The sequence below is a fragment of the Anopheles ziemanni genome, chromosome 3 (assembly GCF_943734765.1).
Source record: "Anopheles ziemanni chromosome 3, idAnoZiCoDA_A2_x.2, whole genome shotgun sequence".
Lineage (NCBI taxonomy): Eukaryota > Metazoa > Arthropoda > Insecta > Diptera > Culicidae > Anopheles > Anopheles ziemanni.
In genome coordinates, this window is record NC_080706.1 from 59,403,975 (window position 1) to 59,423,043 (window position 19,069).

Genomic DNA, 19,069 nt, shown 5'->3' on the forward strand with positions numbered 1-19,069 from the left:
ATACTTACCGAAACATTCGAAAAGTGTGGTGTACCACAGATAATTAAATTAATATTTGATGCCTAAGAAACTTAACACATGGAGTAGATTGATAGAAAAAAGCTGGAGGGTAGCGAATGGATTATGTTTTTTTTTTACTGAATGGCTGGTTCAGACAGTGTGACTTTTATTGGAACTATCAATACAACAATTACTGATTAAAAAAGTGACGCAAAAGTATTATTCGGCAGTTTCTTTAATTTGTCTAATATGTTCTAATGAAACTTTACTGCAAACAAAAGCAATCAAACAATCAATTAATAGATGGTTGCAACAACATATGAATTTGACAAAAAGTTGGAAAATCAAAATAAGCATAAACTAGAGATATTTTTTATTCACGGCCTATGCATTTGATTTTTTTTTTCGAGTTCTGTTAATTTTGTTATACTATGATTTTGGGTTATTTTAAACGTGTTAAATGTCCACCTTATGAATCACTCATATTGATGATATTTTGATTGAATATTAATTTTTAGGAAGAAACAAACTGAGAAATACCCATCCCTATAACTATTAATTAGAATCTCCATTCTTTGTCTGAACGTGCAGTACTACCACATCTCAAGTAAAAATTTTGGTGAGTCTTATTAGGTTATGATTGCTCTTTTTCTTTCTAAATCGCTCAAATCCTTGCTCAAATATAGTTAAAAAGTATCATAGATTTATATTAATTTCTTTCAATGTGACAGGAAAAGATAGAACATCTTACGAAGAGATTTCATAGCAGATAGTGTTGAGAAGGTTCATATAGAAAACAGTCCAAAATAAGTATTTATATTTCGTAAAGTATGGATCATTATACACCAAAGGGTAAGAAAAGGATTTCAAATCAAATTTCTCATTTTGGTATATTTATGTTTTGAAAATATATAATTTTAATTTCAATCCCCAGCATATTCATGTTATTTTTTAAGAGTGTAAAATTAATATTCCTCCCGGAAATAATGAGGAAGGAAGACAATGGACATTGAATGGCATAAAACTTCATGTTTCGTTGGGTTTTTGTGTTTTAAAAATTCTCGAAGAACTACACATTATTTCCACTTTAGCTTGATCACTATTCACATAATTAAGTCGCATAAGTTTCAAATTGATATGAAAACAGAAACTCTGGAAGCTTCACAGAGCTTTAGGTTCTCTGTTACGGTATCCTGCAGATGAGGAATCAGTTACACTTCACACGAGCTTGTAGATTGCACTGTCCTAATGCCGGATCAAACAGCAACCCCGTTGGACATTCACGATCGACAGGGTTTCCTATGAAACATTGGACAAATTTTTTGCAGCTCCCATCAACGGGCAAATTAGCGAAGCCAGACAAAGGGCACTTGATGCAGCCGGCTCGACTAGGATGGTCACACAGTTGCTTTTCGGCGTTAAAATGATACCCGGACGGACAAACTAGCGGGGTGCCAGTTCGGTTAACACAAGCAGTGTAATAGTGGCACTTTGTGCTATCGGCAACAAACGTGGTATGGTCGAATCTGGCACAATCTTGTGCGGTGGCAGTGATCGCAAGTAGCACCAAAACACAAACTGTACCTACGGTATCCGGAAAAATATCGATTCAGCTGAGAGATTCTCATTCTATCATTCTGATTACGAGCCCGAAGACCTACTTACGACTCATGATTTGTTTGGGAATGATCTTCTCCAGGGAAACAGTTGAAAGCAAAACCTAAAATAAAAACCCTTTGCAGTTTCATTTAAGTGCTTTGAAGTACACTAGACGAGCAGGATTGTCAACGGTCCAGCAATGCATTTATCGTGTATTGATGTAGATTGAAGGAAGATGACAACTGATAACGCCCTTTCTAGAATTTTCGATGATAACGATATAAAATCGAAACATACACAGAAGAAATTGTGATGTATCTGACTGTTTTGGGTTTGTTTTTGACAACGTCATGATGCGAAATAGTTTTAACCCGCGTCACTAATATAAGGTTGACAATTCTTGCTACAAACAATGGAATTTAGAAAATGATACTAGAAAGAGGTCGTTTATTAAGCTATGATTTTTTTATTTCGCTCATTGAGCTAGTTCATTCTCCTGCTCCACACAGGAAACATTCTCTGCCAGATTGCACTGTGCGCGATCATTGTCAAACAATAATCCGGGTGGACATTGTCGCACAAATAGTCGTCCATTGAGGCATCGATAATATACGTCACATAATTGTGGGTGAGGTATTTTCTTGAGCTCGCTATCGGCTCGACATTGGTCTATCACTGATGTTGGCGGTGCTGGTGGTCGTACACGCTGCAAATGAATGAAACGAAGATTATCGTCATTTCAATGATACCAAAATTTGGTGTGTGTCAAAAAGCTAGTATGTTCCCACCTGACAAGGATTTTCCGCATCGTCTGGAATACACCAGCCATTCTCGCCGTCAAACACCGTGCCTGGCGCACAGAGACGTACGATTGTTGTATTACCCACGCACAAAAAGTGGCTAGAAAAATATCGTTGATTAATCTTTACTGTTTATAGATGGTTGTATGTACAGCCACAGTTGATACCTACAGCCGACAGTCGTTCACGCTGGACAATTCCAACAATTTTCCCTCAGGATTGTCTTGACAAACGTAATCCAAACACTCGGCGTGATCAGGAGAATCACAAACAGACTTGGTAGGATTAAAGTGCAGCCCGGCGGGACAATTTTCCACAGAGATCAGCTCTCGGTTCTGGCACTCTACGTACATGTTGCAATCCTCCGGGTATGGCAGTACTACGTACGCTTCGGTAGCAGCATCACTACATAGGGCATCTAGCTCTGAACCCTCATCAATGGTTGTGTTTTCTGCAGCTTCGGTAGTTGTTTCATCTGGTGCTGTTGTGGTTGGATCTTCCGAGGTAGTGTCTGTTTCTTCCGTATCTGGCGTTGTACCTCCTTCAGTGGTAGTGTCTCCTTCAGGGATGCTCGTTGTTGTGTCCTCGGGACACGGTGGCGGTACGATGTCACATTCCACATTCTCAGGTTCATCGCATTTCATTAGGTCCGGATTGAAATATAGTCCAACCGGGCAACAACTCTGCACTCCGATTCCATTGAAACAGTTTAGGTACATACTACAGTCGGAAGTACTTGCTTCCATGACCCAGTCGAAACCGGAATTACTTTTACAGTCCAATGGCACGATTCTATCTGGAAAACATTCTCTCAGCTGTGGACATGATTGACCACTCATTGCAAATGTCACTAGCATGATCAAGGAGCAAAGGACCGAACGACGCTGACTTTCGGCCATTTTTAATCGGAAGGAAACTTCGAACACTCGTCAAGTGTTCGTCAAGTGGACTCGCTTACATCAACTGATGTACTGTTTCAGTATAGCCATCGCTAGAAGGTATTTCCTATTCGACGGGCATTAACGGCGTGTAATGAATTGCCTTTGCGAATCTTATCTTATCCAATGATTATCGATAATCGTATTGGTGGCAAACGTTAATCTACCTTTAATACCGAAAGTCTGCTGGCACCTGCATGGATTTATGCCGTCGGTTAGTTTATTTGGGCGCTGTTGAATGAATATGCATTCCAGTGTTTTTTACGTATCAATTTCCTTCGCCAGTGCCTTGGGTGGTCGAGGTTGAGGTTAATGAATGTATATAAGGCTGAATGACGGCGAGACTGAAACTCGCCGAAGGTAACGGCAATAGTGTATCAAGAAAAAGACGGGAAATAAAATCAGTTTACGTTATTTAATCATGTGACGGAATTGTTGGCGAAGAGATTAAGATTTCAGACTATTATCGAGTTTTATAGGGCTCGCTATCAGCAGCGATTGGGGAATTTCAAATAGAAATACTCCAAAACGGTCTGAAGGAAGTCATTAGGTGCCATCTGACCACAAAGTGCACATCTCCAAACATTCGCTAAATTCATTGGCCAACTGTTTTCATTGGGGGAACCATGAACCGAAGTATTTTCGTCTCAGTAGTCGTAGCCGTTTTTACGCGGGTAACATTAGCGCAGGGTCCCTTAAACCCTTGTGCAGGGCGTCCGGATGGAGTGTTTGTGAATGAATTTACTGAGTGCGCCGCTTTTTTCACATGCTTCCGGGGTGAGGCAATCCGAGGAACCTGCCCAGATGGGTTCGTTTTCAACGAGGAACAGCAAATTTGCGACCATCCCTGGAATGTGAAGTGCCTAATCTGTCCGGAAGAATCGGCCACCAGTCCAGAACCGACTCTTGTGCCCATTGAGGGAGAGTGTTCTTTCTACACCTTGTGTTTCCAAGGTATAGGCACGTTGCGCGAGTGCGCAGAGGGGCTTCTGTTTGATGCCGAGCAAGCTGTCTGCGATTTTGCAGATAATGTCGATTGTGAGATTGGTGTATGCCCTTCCAACCTGAACCCGACTATACCAACATTTCTGCCAAACCCGACTGACTGCTCCAGGTACTTTATTTGTATCGGTGGAGTAGCTCAAGAGGCCCAGTGTGCCCCATCGCTGCTTTTCAATCCCGAAACACGACGATGTGAGTTGGAGGAAACCGTCGAATGTGTAAGTATACTGTGTAGAGTTATGTACAGCAAGAGAATAACTAATCTTTTTGTATATTTCTAAATACGATAGATCGAAGGTTCGATTCCATCACCGACGACATGTCCGCCAACGGGACTCCACATCATCGGTAATCCCGCCAACTGTGTATCGTATTTCGTCTGCCTCAATGGGGTCCAGAGTGATGCGCCAGTAAATTGCGCACCGGGACTTATTTTCGATGTTACGGAATCGCTGTGCAATATTCCCAATGAGAATTCGCGTTGTGCTGATGGGTCCGATCCAAACCCCGTTCCAGTGCCACCGTTACCGTAAACTAGGACTGAAGTGTTTTCATCGAAAATGTTACTTTACAGAAAGAAGGATAATGATGTTTCCATCAAGGATGTTAAATTATATTTGATAAAATATTTATGTTTTGGATATAAATAAAAAAAAGCCCTACCGATTATTGAGACTATCGAAGTGCATAAACTGTACAGGATTTACTCATGTGTCTCAATCTTTGCTTTTCCACTATTTCTTACCCTTGTTTTTCGTTTTCTTTGTGGTAACAACCGTCTTTTATCAAGCTTACCCATTGATAGCTTACTATACTTGTTTCCCTTAGCGTACGTGAATAGTCAGTCAGTCCTTTCGTACAGGGGAGTGTATAGTCTCTGTCGGGATTCGAATTGACACCACCGAGAAGTAGTCCAGTGGAGTGTTGTAGTGGACTTTTTTTTGTAAGCAGAGTTGAATTATTTTGCTCAATTTGGTGAGTTGAATGAGTCGCCTAGCTCAGATAAGTGTTGCATTGACGAAAGTCTGCAACATATTGAAGAGGCTAACCGACTCAGGTGGCTCAACTCATCTCATCATCTACTGACGTGGCTTAGCAAACTCAGTTGTAGTGGTGGCTTAATAAACTGAGTTGTACTGGTGGCTTAGTTTACTCTGCTCTGCAGGTGGCTCAGCAAACTTTGTTGTGCTGATGACTCACTAAACTCAGTTGTACTCTGTGGCTCAGTAAACTCAGTTATGCTCGCTGTCTCACTTCGGTAGATAAGGCACTTGAGTAGATGAGCTTGAGCTATATGAGCAGTATAGAGAAGCCACCAGAATTGGTGAGCAGGTGAGTGGGTGAGTAACTGTGTCACCTAAGTAAATGACTCGCCCGTATATTGCACAGCTACCAAAGATGACCCAGGTAGCTCACATGCTCACTACTAAATACTAGTCCTACTAGTTGGCTGATTACGTATCCTAGGCTCGGTTGTCTTGCACACCATATCTTTACCCTTTTATTTCTATTTTAAGACATTTTATTGGGATGATGTGTCTTTTTTACGTCGTTCGTTGCATGACCTGCATTGCCGAATTGCTAATCAAATTCCTCCGCAGGTGCCTGGGTGGTCGAGCTAGAGGTTAATGAAACACATAAGGCTGAATGACAGTGGAAGGTAACGAAAATGTTGTATCAAAAGAAGAGCACAAAAATAAACTTATTTTACGGTAATTTATCATGTGGCGGAATCGGTGGCGAAGAGATTAAGATTTTGGACTTTTTAGGTCTTATGGGGCTCGCCATCAGTAGCGATGGGATATATTACAGAAATTTCAAATTTAAGTTCTCCTTAACGATCTTAAAGAGCTCATTAGGTGCCATCTGACAACAAAGTTCAGATTACTGTGTAAATAAATTTTGTCATTCTTTCGGCAAACGTTTCCCTTGTTCGAACCATGAATCGAAGTATTTTTGTCTCAGTGGTTGTAGCCGTATTTACGGGGGAAATATTAGCGCAGGGTGCTTTAAGTCCCAGCGCAGGGCGTCCGGATGGAGTGTTTGTGAATGACTTTATTGAGTGCGTCACAACATATCTGCGACCATCCTTGGAATCTGCGACCATCCCGGGGCTCACCACCTCGACGGCGTGGGTTCGAATCCCAACCGACACCGGAACCCTCCCCTGTACGAGAGGACTTACTATCCACGTACAATAGGGAAACAAGTCTCGTAAGCCCTTAACGGGCAGGAATGACCAAGAAGTCGTTACGGCAAGAAGAAGAAGAAGAAGAAGAAGATTACTGCTGATAGAGCTTGAAAACATATTATTTTTCAAATGAAAAGAAAGTATGTTAAAATATATTTAAAATAAAAGTTGCAATTTTCTGCTAGTGATTGAAGGAGGAAGACTTTATTCTGTTCAGAAAGTTTCATTGGCTCCTAATGTAGTAGATCGGTTAATGCAGCTGGCGTTCCTGTAAGGAATTTAGCTCTATGTGGGAGTGGGATTCAATTAAAAAATTGATTAAAATCGTTATGAGAAGAGTATTTGAATACATAAATGAGACTAGAGCTCCATACGCATCAAGCTAAACTCACTTGGATATGTTACTCACTAAAGAATGTCCCATTGACATGTTTAGTTTGAACACACATTGATGACACACATTGACATTGATTTAGTTTGAAATGAGTTGAAGGGATTAAGGTCCACAACTCATATGACTCAATTCACCACTCGGTTGATTGAAATTAGGTGACATTTAAAAAACATGAATCAATCGGGGATATGACTAGCCGGGTTTTTCAATCACCTGCCCGCTGTAGCAAAATAAACAACGAGTGACCCGATGCCCTTAGAATGGGCATGAAAACTGTAGTAATATGCAGCGTAAGCGTTATGTGGCCTTTTTCTAAAATTAACGAGGGAGCAGGAACATTTTCGATAAGATTAGCCACCACACAATGGTCTGGCGGAAGTAATACCGTAGGATAGAAAGTTTCCGCATCATTGCTACAAGATAATCTATCTCCCCATTTCAAAGCTAGGTGGATATGTTTGAAATTCTGAAGCGTATAAATGACACAAAGTCAACATCAGCGGAGTCAGTACGACAGCCAAGTTTGAACTAAAGAGAACTCGCATTCAAGATGAACCAAAAAGCAATAGTTTGTTCCATAATCCTTGCTGTTTTTGTTGGACACGGAACAGCGCAACGTAATCCATGCCAGGGTATGGCCGAAGGTGTATTTGTTAACGATTTTTCGAGTTGCGAAGGATACTACCTCTGCCAGAGTGAGCAACCCACGCCGGCCCAATGTCCACCGGGATTCTACTTCAACGAGGCGCAGCAACTGTGTGATTTTCCACAAAACGTGTTCTGTCACGTTTGTAACCAACAAACTGGCGTGCAGCTGTTCCCGCACCCAACGTTTTGCGAGCAGTTCATCACCTGCTCGAATGGAATCTCGTTCATAGGTGCCTGCAATCAGGGCGAACTGTTCGATGCGGAATTGCAGGCGTGCAAGAACGAGGCGCGAGTCGATTGCAGCCGTATGCGTTGCCCAGCGATCGACAACCCCAACGTAGTGGTTTTCATCCCCGGTATCCAGTCCTGCGACGAATACTTCCTGTGTCAGGGTGGTACCCCAATTCAGCGATTCTGCTCTCCTGGATTGCACTGGAATCGGCTTACCGAGCGTTGTGACTTCCCAGAGTCTGCTAATTGCCCGTGAGTATTTTTTGCTGTTGAATTTCAAATGCTATTTTATCAGTATAATTCCATTGATAAATCTACACGATTTCATGTCTAAGTTTAGTTTAAGGTACATTTGAAAATTAACGATTTGCATCTGTCACATATTAATAACTGTCATACATCTGTCATCAGTCTTGAAACCACATTACTGCAATGATGTTCAATTATTTTAAATTAATCCTGTCTAATCATTTTATAACATTGTTTAATTTTAGGCTCTGAGAGAGAAAAAATCATTCGAAGGGCAATATCATCGCTTAAATCAGCAGGAAAGTTGATGGATTTAGTTATTAATTAATCTCGAAAGTAGAGTTACAGTATTTAAAGTGCTTATGTTCTTATCGAAAATAAAAATGAGCAAACATTTATCAAGTATAACGATGTATGTTTATATTTATTGAAATCCCACCGTTCACGCCAATTATTGAAATCACTGAATTTCAAAATATTGCTTTTTTATAGATATTTTTACTTTTTTTGAATAAAAGACTATACTTTTTGCAATATTTTTTTATTGATATTAAAATAAAAAATTGCATTGCATTCATTCATCTTCATCTTGGCGTAATGAACGTCTTAGCCATGCTCACTACACTTTTTTTTACTTTGTGCAAATGGATGGTCTCGGTTGGGATTCGAACTCACACCGTCAAGTTGGTGTGCTCCAGACCTTATGGTCCGATTTTCCAACCGACTCTACAGCTCAGCTGTCGCTGACCCCCTACAGTAATACATACCTTCAAGTATTAACCAGAAAAATATGTCCATATATAAACGCATGAAACGGTTTTTAAAAACATTTGAACCTAGTGCAAAAATTGGATGCGCTATGGTTCCCAAAAATATACTGTAGTTGATCTACACAAATAGTACTTTCAATAAAAAAGTCCACGAAAATCTTAAGTGTTATTAAATATTCGATGTTTGAATTGGTATGATAGTATATGAGAGACCATGTAGATGCAAGTGATTTGTTATTCGTCTATCAACGTATACGTCCTAGAATTGATCTAGAAATATAAAATATGGGAGTATCAGATAGAGAAGGTAGCATGACAAATTGATAAATGATTGAATTGATTAAAGCAGGACATAAGAAACATGGTGTAAGAGCCGTTAAAGGCTTACTAGACTTTGTCGCTTTGAATACAGTAAGTCCCCTCGATAATTGACTCATTCTAACTGGTGGTTCTAACTAATGTCATCGCCCGGCAGTTTTTTTTGTTTATAAAGGCTTTGACTGTTTGCCCGGCAGTGGGATTCGTCTCTTATGTCGCCCGGCTTTTACGGCCCCCATAGTGTAGGATGGTGCAATATACTGCATACATGCAGGGGCTAGCAGTAGAAATCTTAAATGACAAACGCAAGTATAATAGGCTCCTGACTAGTGTTGTGTAGTGAGCAAATGAGCTACCTGAGCCGCTCTGCTCACCTCACTGAGCAGAGAGCTACCTCTCTGAAACAAAAACTGAGGTGGCTCACCAACTGAGCTTGCTCACCTACTGAGGTAGCTCACCTACTGAGGTGGCTCACCTACTGAGGTGGCTCACCTACTGAGGTGGCTCACCTACTGAGGTGGCTCACCTACTGAGGTGGCTCACCTACTGAGGTGGCTCACCTACTGAGGTGGCTCACCTACTGGTGGCTCATCAAACTCAGTTGTGCGGTGGCTCAGTAAACTCAGTTGTGCTGGTGGCTCAGCAAACTCAATTGTGCGGTGGCTCATCAAACTCAATTGTACTGGTGGCTCTTTAAACTCATTTGTACCGGTGGCTCAGTAAACACAGTATGTTTTATGTCCATGAACCGACAATTGAGTAACATTGTAAAACTGATAAGTTAGATGGTCAAACATGTTCGTTTAATGCGGTTGGTAACACGTTAACCGCCATGTCAGTCCCTGGGGACTGACCGTTTCCGTTGGGTGAAGTTTTCGTTCACGCCACGTAGGTCCCTTGGGACTGACAAATCTATAAGTCGTGGCGGTCGATCAGTGTCGGTCCGCCAGTGTCGGTCCGCCAGTGTCGGTCCGCCAGTGTCGGTCCGCCAGTGTCGGTCTTAGGCAAAGTTGAAGGGTAAGACTTTCCCCTTCGTGTCCTCCTTCTTGTCTCTCCTTAGTTTTTGCAGGCCGTTTGCTCTGAGCGAGGCGCGGATATCGCGGCGCGTTTGGGTTATGTTTCTTTTATTTTTATTCTCTTTGTCGCACTTGTACGGATTGCATGCGCGTATGTGTGATTGTGCATGGGTCTATTGGACCCGTTAGTTTTTTTGGGTTATGTTTTTTTTTGTTTTTATTCTCTTCGTCGCACTGGTACGCATTGCGTGCGCGTATGTGTGATTGTTTACGGGTTTATTGGAACGTTTGTACCAGCTTTGTTTCTATAAACTGCGGTTACTTTTTCGTCTCGTTTGCGTTTGAAGCTTATTCGTGTTATTGCTATTTTTTAATATATTTGTGCAGCAGAAGCATGTAGCGGAAAGCATGACAGTAAAAATAAGGATGTTTTATATTAATGATTTGGCTCTAATTAACGTCGCTACACATCTGTACGGATTTTTACGAAAAATAATCAATAAGGTCCGAGGCATGTAAAATTACACTGGGCCCAAAGTTAATCCGGACGCTCAAAAATGAACATCCGTCCGATTTCGTTTCCGTTTGTAGGTGTAGGGAAATTCTTTACTTAATCGAATTTCAATTCGTCAGGAAAAACACCTTTATCTGTTATCTTATGCCCTAAATTAGTTACGACTGATTTGAAAAATTTACATTTACTGGGGTTAAGTTTAAGATTATATTTTCTTAATCTACAAAATACTAGGTTACTGATATGATGCTGTGCACTGCATCCAATAACAATTATATCGTCTATATATACAAATACGAGTTCAGGTGTCAACCCGGCCATGGGTATTGCCATCATTCTTTGGAAGCTTTTTAGGCTAATGTTTCGTCCAAATGGCATTCTTGTGAATTGGTAATAGCCTGAAGGAGTTGAGAACGCTGTATATCTTCGCGAGTCTTTGTCGAGAGAGATCTGATGGAAGCCTGACATAAAGTCTAAAATACTGAAGTACTTGGCTCTTCCTAATTGATCTAAAATTCTGTTAAGCCTTCATAATGGAAATTTGTCAGTCACGATTTTCTTGTTTAACTGTCGAAAATCTACAACTTATTTCAATTTTTTGTTTCCTTCATCTGATTTCTTCGGTACCTTAAGAATTGGTGAGTTGTATACTGAGACAGAATGTTCTACAATGTTGTCTTTCAGCATTTTTTCGACTTGCTTGTTGATTTGATCTGCTTGTGAATGGAATTGTTTGTAATTCGGAATGTAGGTTTTTTCTCCTTCAATTGAATTTGTTGTGTAAAAGTTGTTGTTTTTGATTGGATCAGATTAGCAGCACAAAAAAAGAGCAGTTCTTCGGAGATTTTGCGATACTTTTTGAAGTTTTATACTATTTAATGATGTCTAAAACTGATAGTTTGCTAATGTAAGGCTAATTCCATATGTTTGAAAACTTTTTCCATGATAGTTATGATAGATTCGTTATGATAGATAAATGATGATTTTTCGTTCCAGCAAAGTTGTGTGACGCATATTTCAACGAAAACTTCAATAATCGAAATCGAATCATCCGGAAGCTTCTAACGATGCGCAAGAGTTGTCTGAATCGATGATAACAAATATCATGTATCGAACCTTACTTACATACCACTTTAGCTAACAAAAATACGATGAAATCAAACTATCCGACTTTACGTTTGGCCGTCAACATTCTGACCTTTTCCACTCTATTGTTTATAGTGCCGCTTTTGGAGGATTTTTTAAACCTTTTTTTGCACGTACTTCGTAGCAAGGTGCACCAAGAAGATGTAATGAACAAACATCATTATTATCAGTTCTAAGTACTCTAAAATCGAGCACAAAGTCGGACGCATGCTCATTTTTGAGCGTCCGGATTAACTTTGGGCCCAGTGTAATTTTACATGCCTCGGACCTTATTGATTATTTTTCGTAAAAATCCGTACAGATGTGTAGCGACGTTAATTAGAGCCAAATCATTAATATAAAACATCCTTATTTTTACTGTCATGCTTTCCGCTACATGCTTCTGCTGCACAAATATATTAAAAAATAGCAATAACACGAATAAGCTTCAAACGCAAACGAGACGAAAAAGTAACCGCAGTTTATAGAAACAAAGCTGGTACAAACGTTCCAATAAACCCGTAAACAATCACACATACGCGCACGCAATGCGTACCAGTGCGACGAAGAGAATAAAAACAAAAAAAAACATAACCCAAAAAAACTAACGGGTCCAATAGACCCATGCACAATCACACATACGCGCATGCAATCCGTACAAGTGCGACAAAGAGAATAAAAATAAAAGAAACATAACCCAAACGCGCCGCGATATCCGCGCCTCGCTCAGAGCAAACGGCCTGCAAAAACTAAGGAGAGACAAGAAGGAGGACACGAAGGGGAAAGTCTTACCCTTCAACTTTGCCTAAGACCGACACTGGCGGACCGACACTGGCGGACCGACACTGATCGACCGCCACGACTTATAGATTTGTCAGTCCCAAGGGACCTACGTGGCGTGAACGAAAACTTCACCCAACGGAAACGGTCAGTCCCCAGGGACTGACATGGCGGTTAACGTGTTACCAACCGCATTAAACGAACATGTTTGACCATCTAACTTATCAGTTTTACAATGTTACTCAATTGTCGGTTCATGGACATAAAACATACTGTGTTTACTGAGCCACCGGTACAAATGAGTTTAAAGAGCCACCAGTACAATTGAGTTTGATGAGCCACCGCACAATTGAGTTTGCTGAGCCACCAGCACAACTGAGTTTACTGAGCCACCGCACAACTGAGTTTGATGAGCCACCAGTAGGTGAGCCACCTCAGTAGGTGAGCCACCTCAGTAGGTGAGCCACCTCAGTAGGTGAGCCACCTCAGTAGGTGAGCCACCTCAGTAGGTGAGCAAGCTCAGTAGGTGAGCCACCTCAGTAACAACAGCTCAGCTCAGTAACAAGCTGAGCAGCTGAGCTAGGTGGCTCGCTCTGCTCATCTAATTGAGCGAGCAGGCTCTACTCTGCTCAATGAAAAGAGCTACTTGACACAACACTACTCCTGACGATCTGCTTGCAGTTTATCCGGATTGGAGGTTATTGTGATTTTTTTAGCTTTTTTTCGTCACACTTTTCGCTTAGTGGTTTGGGTAATTAAGAAAATCAACGCGTACTGGAAAAATGGATGATCAAATATGCCGACTACAGACATACACCCTTGTAGCCAACGATTAAAATGTACCTTTAGCTAGAAAGACAGCTCATATGTTTTTTTTATTAACTTTAAGAAGAGATGTTTTTTAAGAAAGGTGAATATTGACATGAGATCGATTCATCAGCTCTGAAGAACTCTCTCGGTTTCTTAGATTTGAATCCCAACTGAGAACCAAGAAACAGTAGTAAGTATACAAATGTAGAAAAAAGAATTAGAATTTTAGAAAACCATTTAACTTTCCTGTGAAGTTAGTATATTTGAAACATTGGTTTATTTTTTCGTTTGAAACAGAAAACTGAGAAATGTCGGATGGTTTTGGAATCGGTGGCATTTATTGTGACATCCCTTTTACATTTTAATAATAAACGCAACGTGCATGCTCCTTCATGCCTATCCAAGTGAAGGACAGTTCACGTTGAACGGATGGTCGCAGAACTCACGCTCCTGGTTCCAGAATAAGTTTGGAGGGCAGGTCATGACGTGCAGCGTACCCCAAACACATCGATAGAAACGTGTGCAGTCGGGATGGGGATAGTAGAACAGTTCGCCCGGAGGACAGGTTGGTGGGTTGCCAGTGGGTGGTGGAGGAGGGGTAGGGACTGGTGGAGGAATGGTTGGGGGAGGAACGGTTGGGGGAGGAAGTGTTGGAGGAGGCTGTGTCGGTGGCGGGAGGGTAGGAGCGGGAGTTGGAACTGTGGGAGCTGGTGTGGGTGCAGTAGGGACTTCGGATGTTGGTGTAGGAGCGGTAGGTACCTCACCTGGTGGAGCGGGCGTTGGGCCGGGAAGAGTTGGTGCGGTGGGGATTTCAGGTGCGGGAGTGACTGGCCCGGCAGTGGGAGCCGTTGGAGCTTCGTCCTCAGTCACTGGAGGAGTAGGTGCAGTAGGTAGCGGCGGAGTAGGAATGGTGGGTGGCGCTGGAGTCGGAGGAGTCGGTGGCGCAGGTGCATCGCCTGGTCCAGCCGTGGGAGGTGTGGCAATGTTTTCTACACAAATGGAATTTTCCGGTCGATCGCACAGCGCGGATTCTATATCGAACACTAAATTCGGTCCACACTGTTGCTCGAAGGCCATTTCGTCGACGCAAAGATAGAATCTAGTGCAATCAGTAGGATGGGGTACATTTTTTATCCCAACGTTACCCAAACATCCTTGTAGTGGATTTATGCTTGGAGGTGGCGTAGGAGGCTTCGGTACATCCTCCGGATTGATTGGATCTAGGATGCAGGTGGAAGTCCCAGTTGGCCCACAGGTAGCCTTAAAGATGTCAAACACCTGGCCTGCACCGCATGTTTGTTCAAAAGGTGTCGTGTCCATGCACATGTAGTATCGTGTGCAGTCCTGAGGATGCGGTAAATAATTCACTCCAGTGTTCGATGCACACGGATTGGGAGCCGATGGAGCTGGCGTAGGAACAGTGGGAGCTGGCGTTGGGATAGTTGGAACTGGCGTAGGAATAGTGGGTACAGGCGCTGGCACAGGGGGAGTTGGGTCAGTTGGATGTTGATCAAGAATGCAGGTAGATGTCTGGGTTGAGCCACAGGTAGCTGTATTGACATCGAACACTTGTCCCGATGGGCATGTTTGCTCAAAGGATTGTGTGTCCATACACATGTAGTAGCGACCACAGTCCTGCAAGTGGGGTTTGTAGCTAATACCGACATTGTCGGCACATGGGCTAACATCTACAATACAGGTTGCACCTTGCCGTACACGACAGTTTTCAGTGTTGATATCAAACGCTTGACCTGCTGGACACCTTTGTTCGAATGGTTGAGTATCCATGCACATGAAGTATCGAGAACAGTCGGTTGGGTGTGGTTTGTAGCTCACTCCGTTATTGCTACGACAGGGATTATTTGGATTGACGGGGGTGGGTGCTGGTGATGGTGATGGTTGGGGAGGCGGTGGGGGTGGTGGTGGGGGTGATGGTGCTGCAGGCGCATCTATGTCTCGAATGCAAGTTGAGTGCATGACCGGGCCACAGCTCCTTGAGTAGATGTCAAAGATCTGATTACCGGGGCAGGTGACCTCCCTAAATTGCGTATTGATGCACATGAAATACCGTTGACAGTTGCTTGGATCGGGTACATTGTTAACCCCGACGTTATCTGCACAAGGATTAGCAAATGGCTTCAGATCTGGCAGTGTGGGTGGCCCGTTAGAGCATAGTGCTTCTGCCGACGGTACGCAACGGCGCTTGAAGCTGTCGTACAACTCGTGTGAAGGACATTCGATTTCGTACGCTTCACCATAGATACACAACAGATACTTGGAGCAACTGTTCGGATAGGCGACGGTACTGATGCCAACGGTCGTAGCTGCACACAGGAACTTGGTGTCGAGCAGACATTTGGCCTGCGCGGTATCCATGCAGAGCCTGGCTAAGCTGTCGAAGGACTTACCGGGAGCGCAGGACATTTCGTAGGGAACCGAATTAATACACATTATGTAGTCAGTGCAGCTATTCGGTAGCGGCTCGAAGGTCATGCCTCGATTGCTCTGGCACTGATACGTATTCGAGGTCCCTAGTTGGGCGGGCTGGGAAATTGCAAGGAATGTTAAAGGTTAGGACGAGGGCAGAAAGATGATCTAGTATCTAGTGTAGGATAAGACTGAAAAATGGTTGAAATATGTACAAATGGCGAATTTTATATGGTGCTTGTTGTGCGATCTATATACAATGGATTTTTATTCAGATATATTTTACACTTTTACAAGAGACTCCTGATAGTTCACACTACACTTACTGTTGCTGGACAGACAACGTTGGCCTCCAGATCGCAAACTTGAAGAGTCGGATTGAACCGCGTTCCTGGGGGACAATTTTGCTCAACCCCTTGTCCACCAATGCAGATATAGTACACCTGACAGTCATTTGGATCCGGTTTAATGACGGGGTTTTGCGGGTCGTCCACAGCTGGACAATCCAGGGCCACGCAACCAACAACCGATGCGATGTTACACTGGCCTGCGACGGTATCAAACTGCGTACCCGGTGGACATTCGCGCGGGAACTGCGTTCCCTCTATGCACTGTATAAATTGTGTGCAGGAGCCTGTTACTGGGAGATTATGGATACCGGTCGGGGGACAGTTGACGCACGCGTTCCGATCACCAAAGTCACACATCTGTGTTGCTTGGACGAAAATGAAAGGTTCCGGGCACTCTTGCGGGAAAGCCTGTTCATTGACACATGTGTAATACCTCCAGCAGTCCGTTTCATGGGCCACAAAAGTGTACTGGGGCTGACCAACGCATGCAGTGCTGGTTGTCTGGGCGCTTGCGCATCCCAACAGGAATAGCGCCACTGCTAGTCCTGCAGAAGACACGTTAAAACGTGCAAAAAGAAGAGAAACACTTCAATAATGGCCGACTGCAAGCTTTTTATCAGTAACACTACACCAATCGGGAGTGCTGCCACAGTACGGGGACATCTTGCGAAAACTCACTTATCATGATACACGGCACTTGTCCCGTCTCGGTTGTTTTTTTCGCAACTTCCTATTTAATTAATGGAGGTGGCGTCAAGCCTCGAAATTTCCTTATCACAACGTTGCCACTGGTTCCTAGAGAATACAGCCCCGAAACCGATCGGCTACGCCTTATATAGACGGTCACGCTCGGTTCGTAGTGGTCAATTTTTATGGCAAAAGATATCAACGTACAAGGATAAAAAGGTTCACGTTAGATAAAACAGTACTGTGAAAATATGTTTCTTATCTAAGGCTGTAGGTTTCCCGTCCGCTGTGTGGCGATGTTAAGGCGACGTCTCGTGATTTAAGCTGAACTTTAGTTGTTTTTTGTTTTAGTTGTACCATTATCAGTCCATCACGATGACAGCCCCCCCAGTCGGACAAAAACAGTGTGCCGTTTTTAGAATTCTCTTCCGAGACGGGGTTAAACGATCTTAAGAACGTACGACAAGAAAAATCAGCGACTCGAATAATTGATAGCATCAATTGGTCATATAACTTACCTAGCGTCATATACCACGCTACTAGCATGTACGAATGAAGTGAAATAGACATGCCAAATAAGGGTGCTATTCGCAGTTGTCCGATGTGAATACATAGATTGATGGGCAAGGTAGAAACATTGTTTTTATTTTTGCAAAATCATTCAAGTTAATAGTTTAACCATCGCCTTAAAAAGAATCTAGAAATTTTTTTTTAGATCATTTTTTCTTTATTTTACGGAATAAGACAGTTGTGAATCGATAAGCTTACCGCAAAAATTGCAACTAATAGCGACCAGCATTGTTGATAGACTTGAAATCATACTCATTGAGAAAAAACTCACTGCCTTAGAGAACCATACATATAGGAGATATCACAATTAAATTCCTCGACGATTACGCAGCAAAGATAAGAGGGAAGCCCCGTTTAGCTAAACGATGGTACAAAGGTATCGGTTCAGCGGTTATCTTTGCTAACCGACCGTTTTTTGTCTTGTCAGGAAGTGTAGTTAGAAAGAACCATATCGTCGATGTTTTCCTCGATTCATCAACCGGTTGGCAGCCATATTTCGATGTAAATTTATAGATATATATAAAGTAAACGGAAAATGATACGATAGTGTGTTTGCAGATTTGAAACCTTGAACAGGAGCAATTCTCCTCGGAAGCTCCAGCAAGCTATAAAAGCGCAACAAACCATAATAACATACAGTATGAAGGGTAAGTAATTGCTACGATTGGTTTTGTTAGTAGAAGTTTAATAGTCTTAAATTTTAATTCTCTTTTGTTCCGCAAAGGATATCTGAGTTTCGTGTTCTTTGTCTGGTTGGTTTACCAAGGCTCGAGTAATCCAATTCAGGGTAGAAACGAGCCACCGTGTGAACCAGGAGATGAATTTTTTTCCGCTGGTCCAGAGTGTTTTAACTTCTACTTGTGTCGTGAAGGTATCGTCACACTCTTCGACTGCCCGGGCGGATCGTTGTGGAATGATCAGACTTCCCGTTGTGATTTGGCGGAAAATGTCATTTGTCCGGTATAACTGATAGCAAAGATACGCTGAGGTACAGCCAAGTCGTTTGTGATAATTTATTTTCTTGCTTCTTAGGGCGCAGAACCACCCGCCACCGAAACTCCGGTGACTACTCCTAGCTCCACAACGCCAGAGCCTACACTAAGTCCTACGATGGGACCTCCGATAGTCACACACATGCCCGACACGGAGGGAGCCTTACCAATTCTATTTCCGGAATCAGAATGTCCGCCGGACATTCGTGCGCTCCAGATTCATCCGACAGATTGTCGACTGTTCTACTATTGCCTGTATGGAGTACGCTATCTGCAGACTTGTCCGTTTCTCGAGACATTCAACTTCTATGTGGGACATTGCGTGGATGAAACAGAAAAGTTGTGTCTTGGTGAAATATAATAGAAAAGTATGGCCACTTGGTTAACGGTAGATGAGGGTAACTTTTGCGAAGGCGTTTTATAAGTCATAATAAAAACGATTTCCAAGTTATTTATTGATTTCTGTGATATTTTTAAACATGGCTAGAGCGTCGAAAATTTATTACCACTTAAAGCTAACGCTATTAACATGTCCCTAAAACGCATTCACCTTCAGTTGGGTCGAAAATTTTAAACATTTGACACACCTGTACCCAGGATATGCCCTCCAGGCAAAAGATATACTTTTGACATTGATATGGATGTGCAATAATTACGG

The 19,069-nt window shown here is 42.5% G+C and overlaps 3 protein-coding genes across 3 annotated transcripts; 1 reads left to right on the top strand and 2 right to left on the bottom strand.

Moving 5' to 3' along the window:
• Positions 1-2,074: 2,074 nt before the first annotated feature.
• On the bottom strand, positions 2,075-3,298 carry LOC131285125 (probable chitinase 10). Its single transcript, XM_058313986.1, has 3 exons — positions 2,571-3,298; positions 2,388-2,499; positions 2,075-2,305 (listed from the first exon to the last, which is right to left on the bottom strand). Exons 1-3 carry the CDS (start codon positions 3,296-3,298, stop codon positions 2,075-2,077), a joined length of 1,071 nt encoding a protein of 356 aa, XP_058169969.1.
• A 4,176-nt stretch (positions 3,299-7,474) lies between these two features.
• Positions 7,475-8,059, top strand: LOC131285126 (peritrophin-1-like). Its single transcript, XM_058313987.1, has one exon. It carries the CDS (start codon positions 7,475-7,477, stop codon positions 8,057-8,059), a length of 585 nt encoding a protein of 194 aa, XP_058169970.1.
• A 5,722-nt stretch (positions 8,060-13,781) lies between these two features.
• Positions 13,782-16,847, bottom strand: LOC131285127 (mucin-2-like). Its single transcript, XM_058313988.1, has 3 exons — positions 16,841-16,847; positions 16,139-16,707; positions 13,782-15,929 (listed from the first exon to the last, which is right to left on the bottom strand). Exons 1-3 carry the CDS (start codon positions 16,845-16,847, stop codon positions 13,782-13,784), a joined length of 2,724 nt encoding a protein of 907 aa, XP_058169971.1.
• Positions 16,848-19,069: the final 2,222 nt, after the last annotated feature.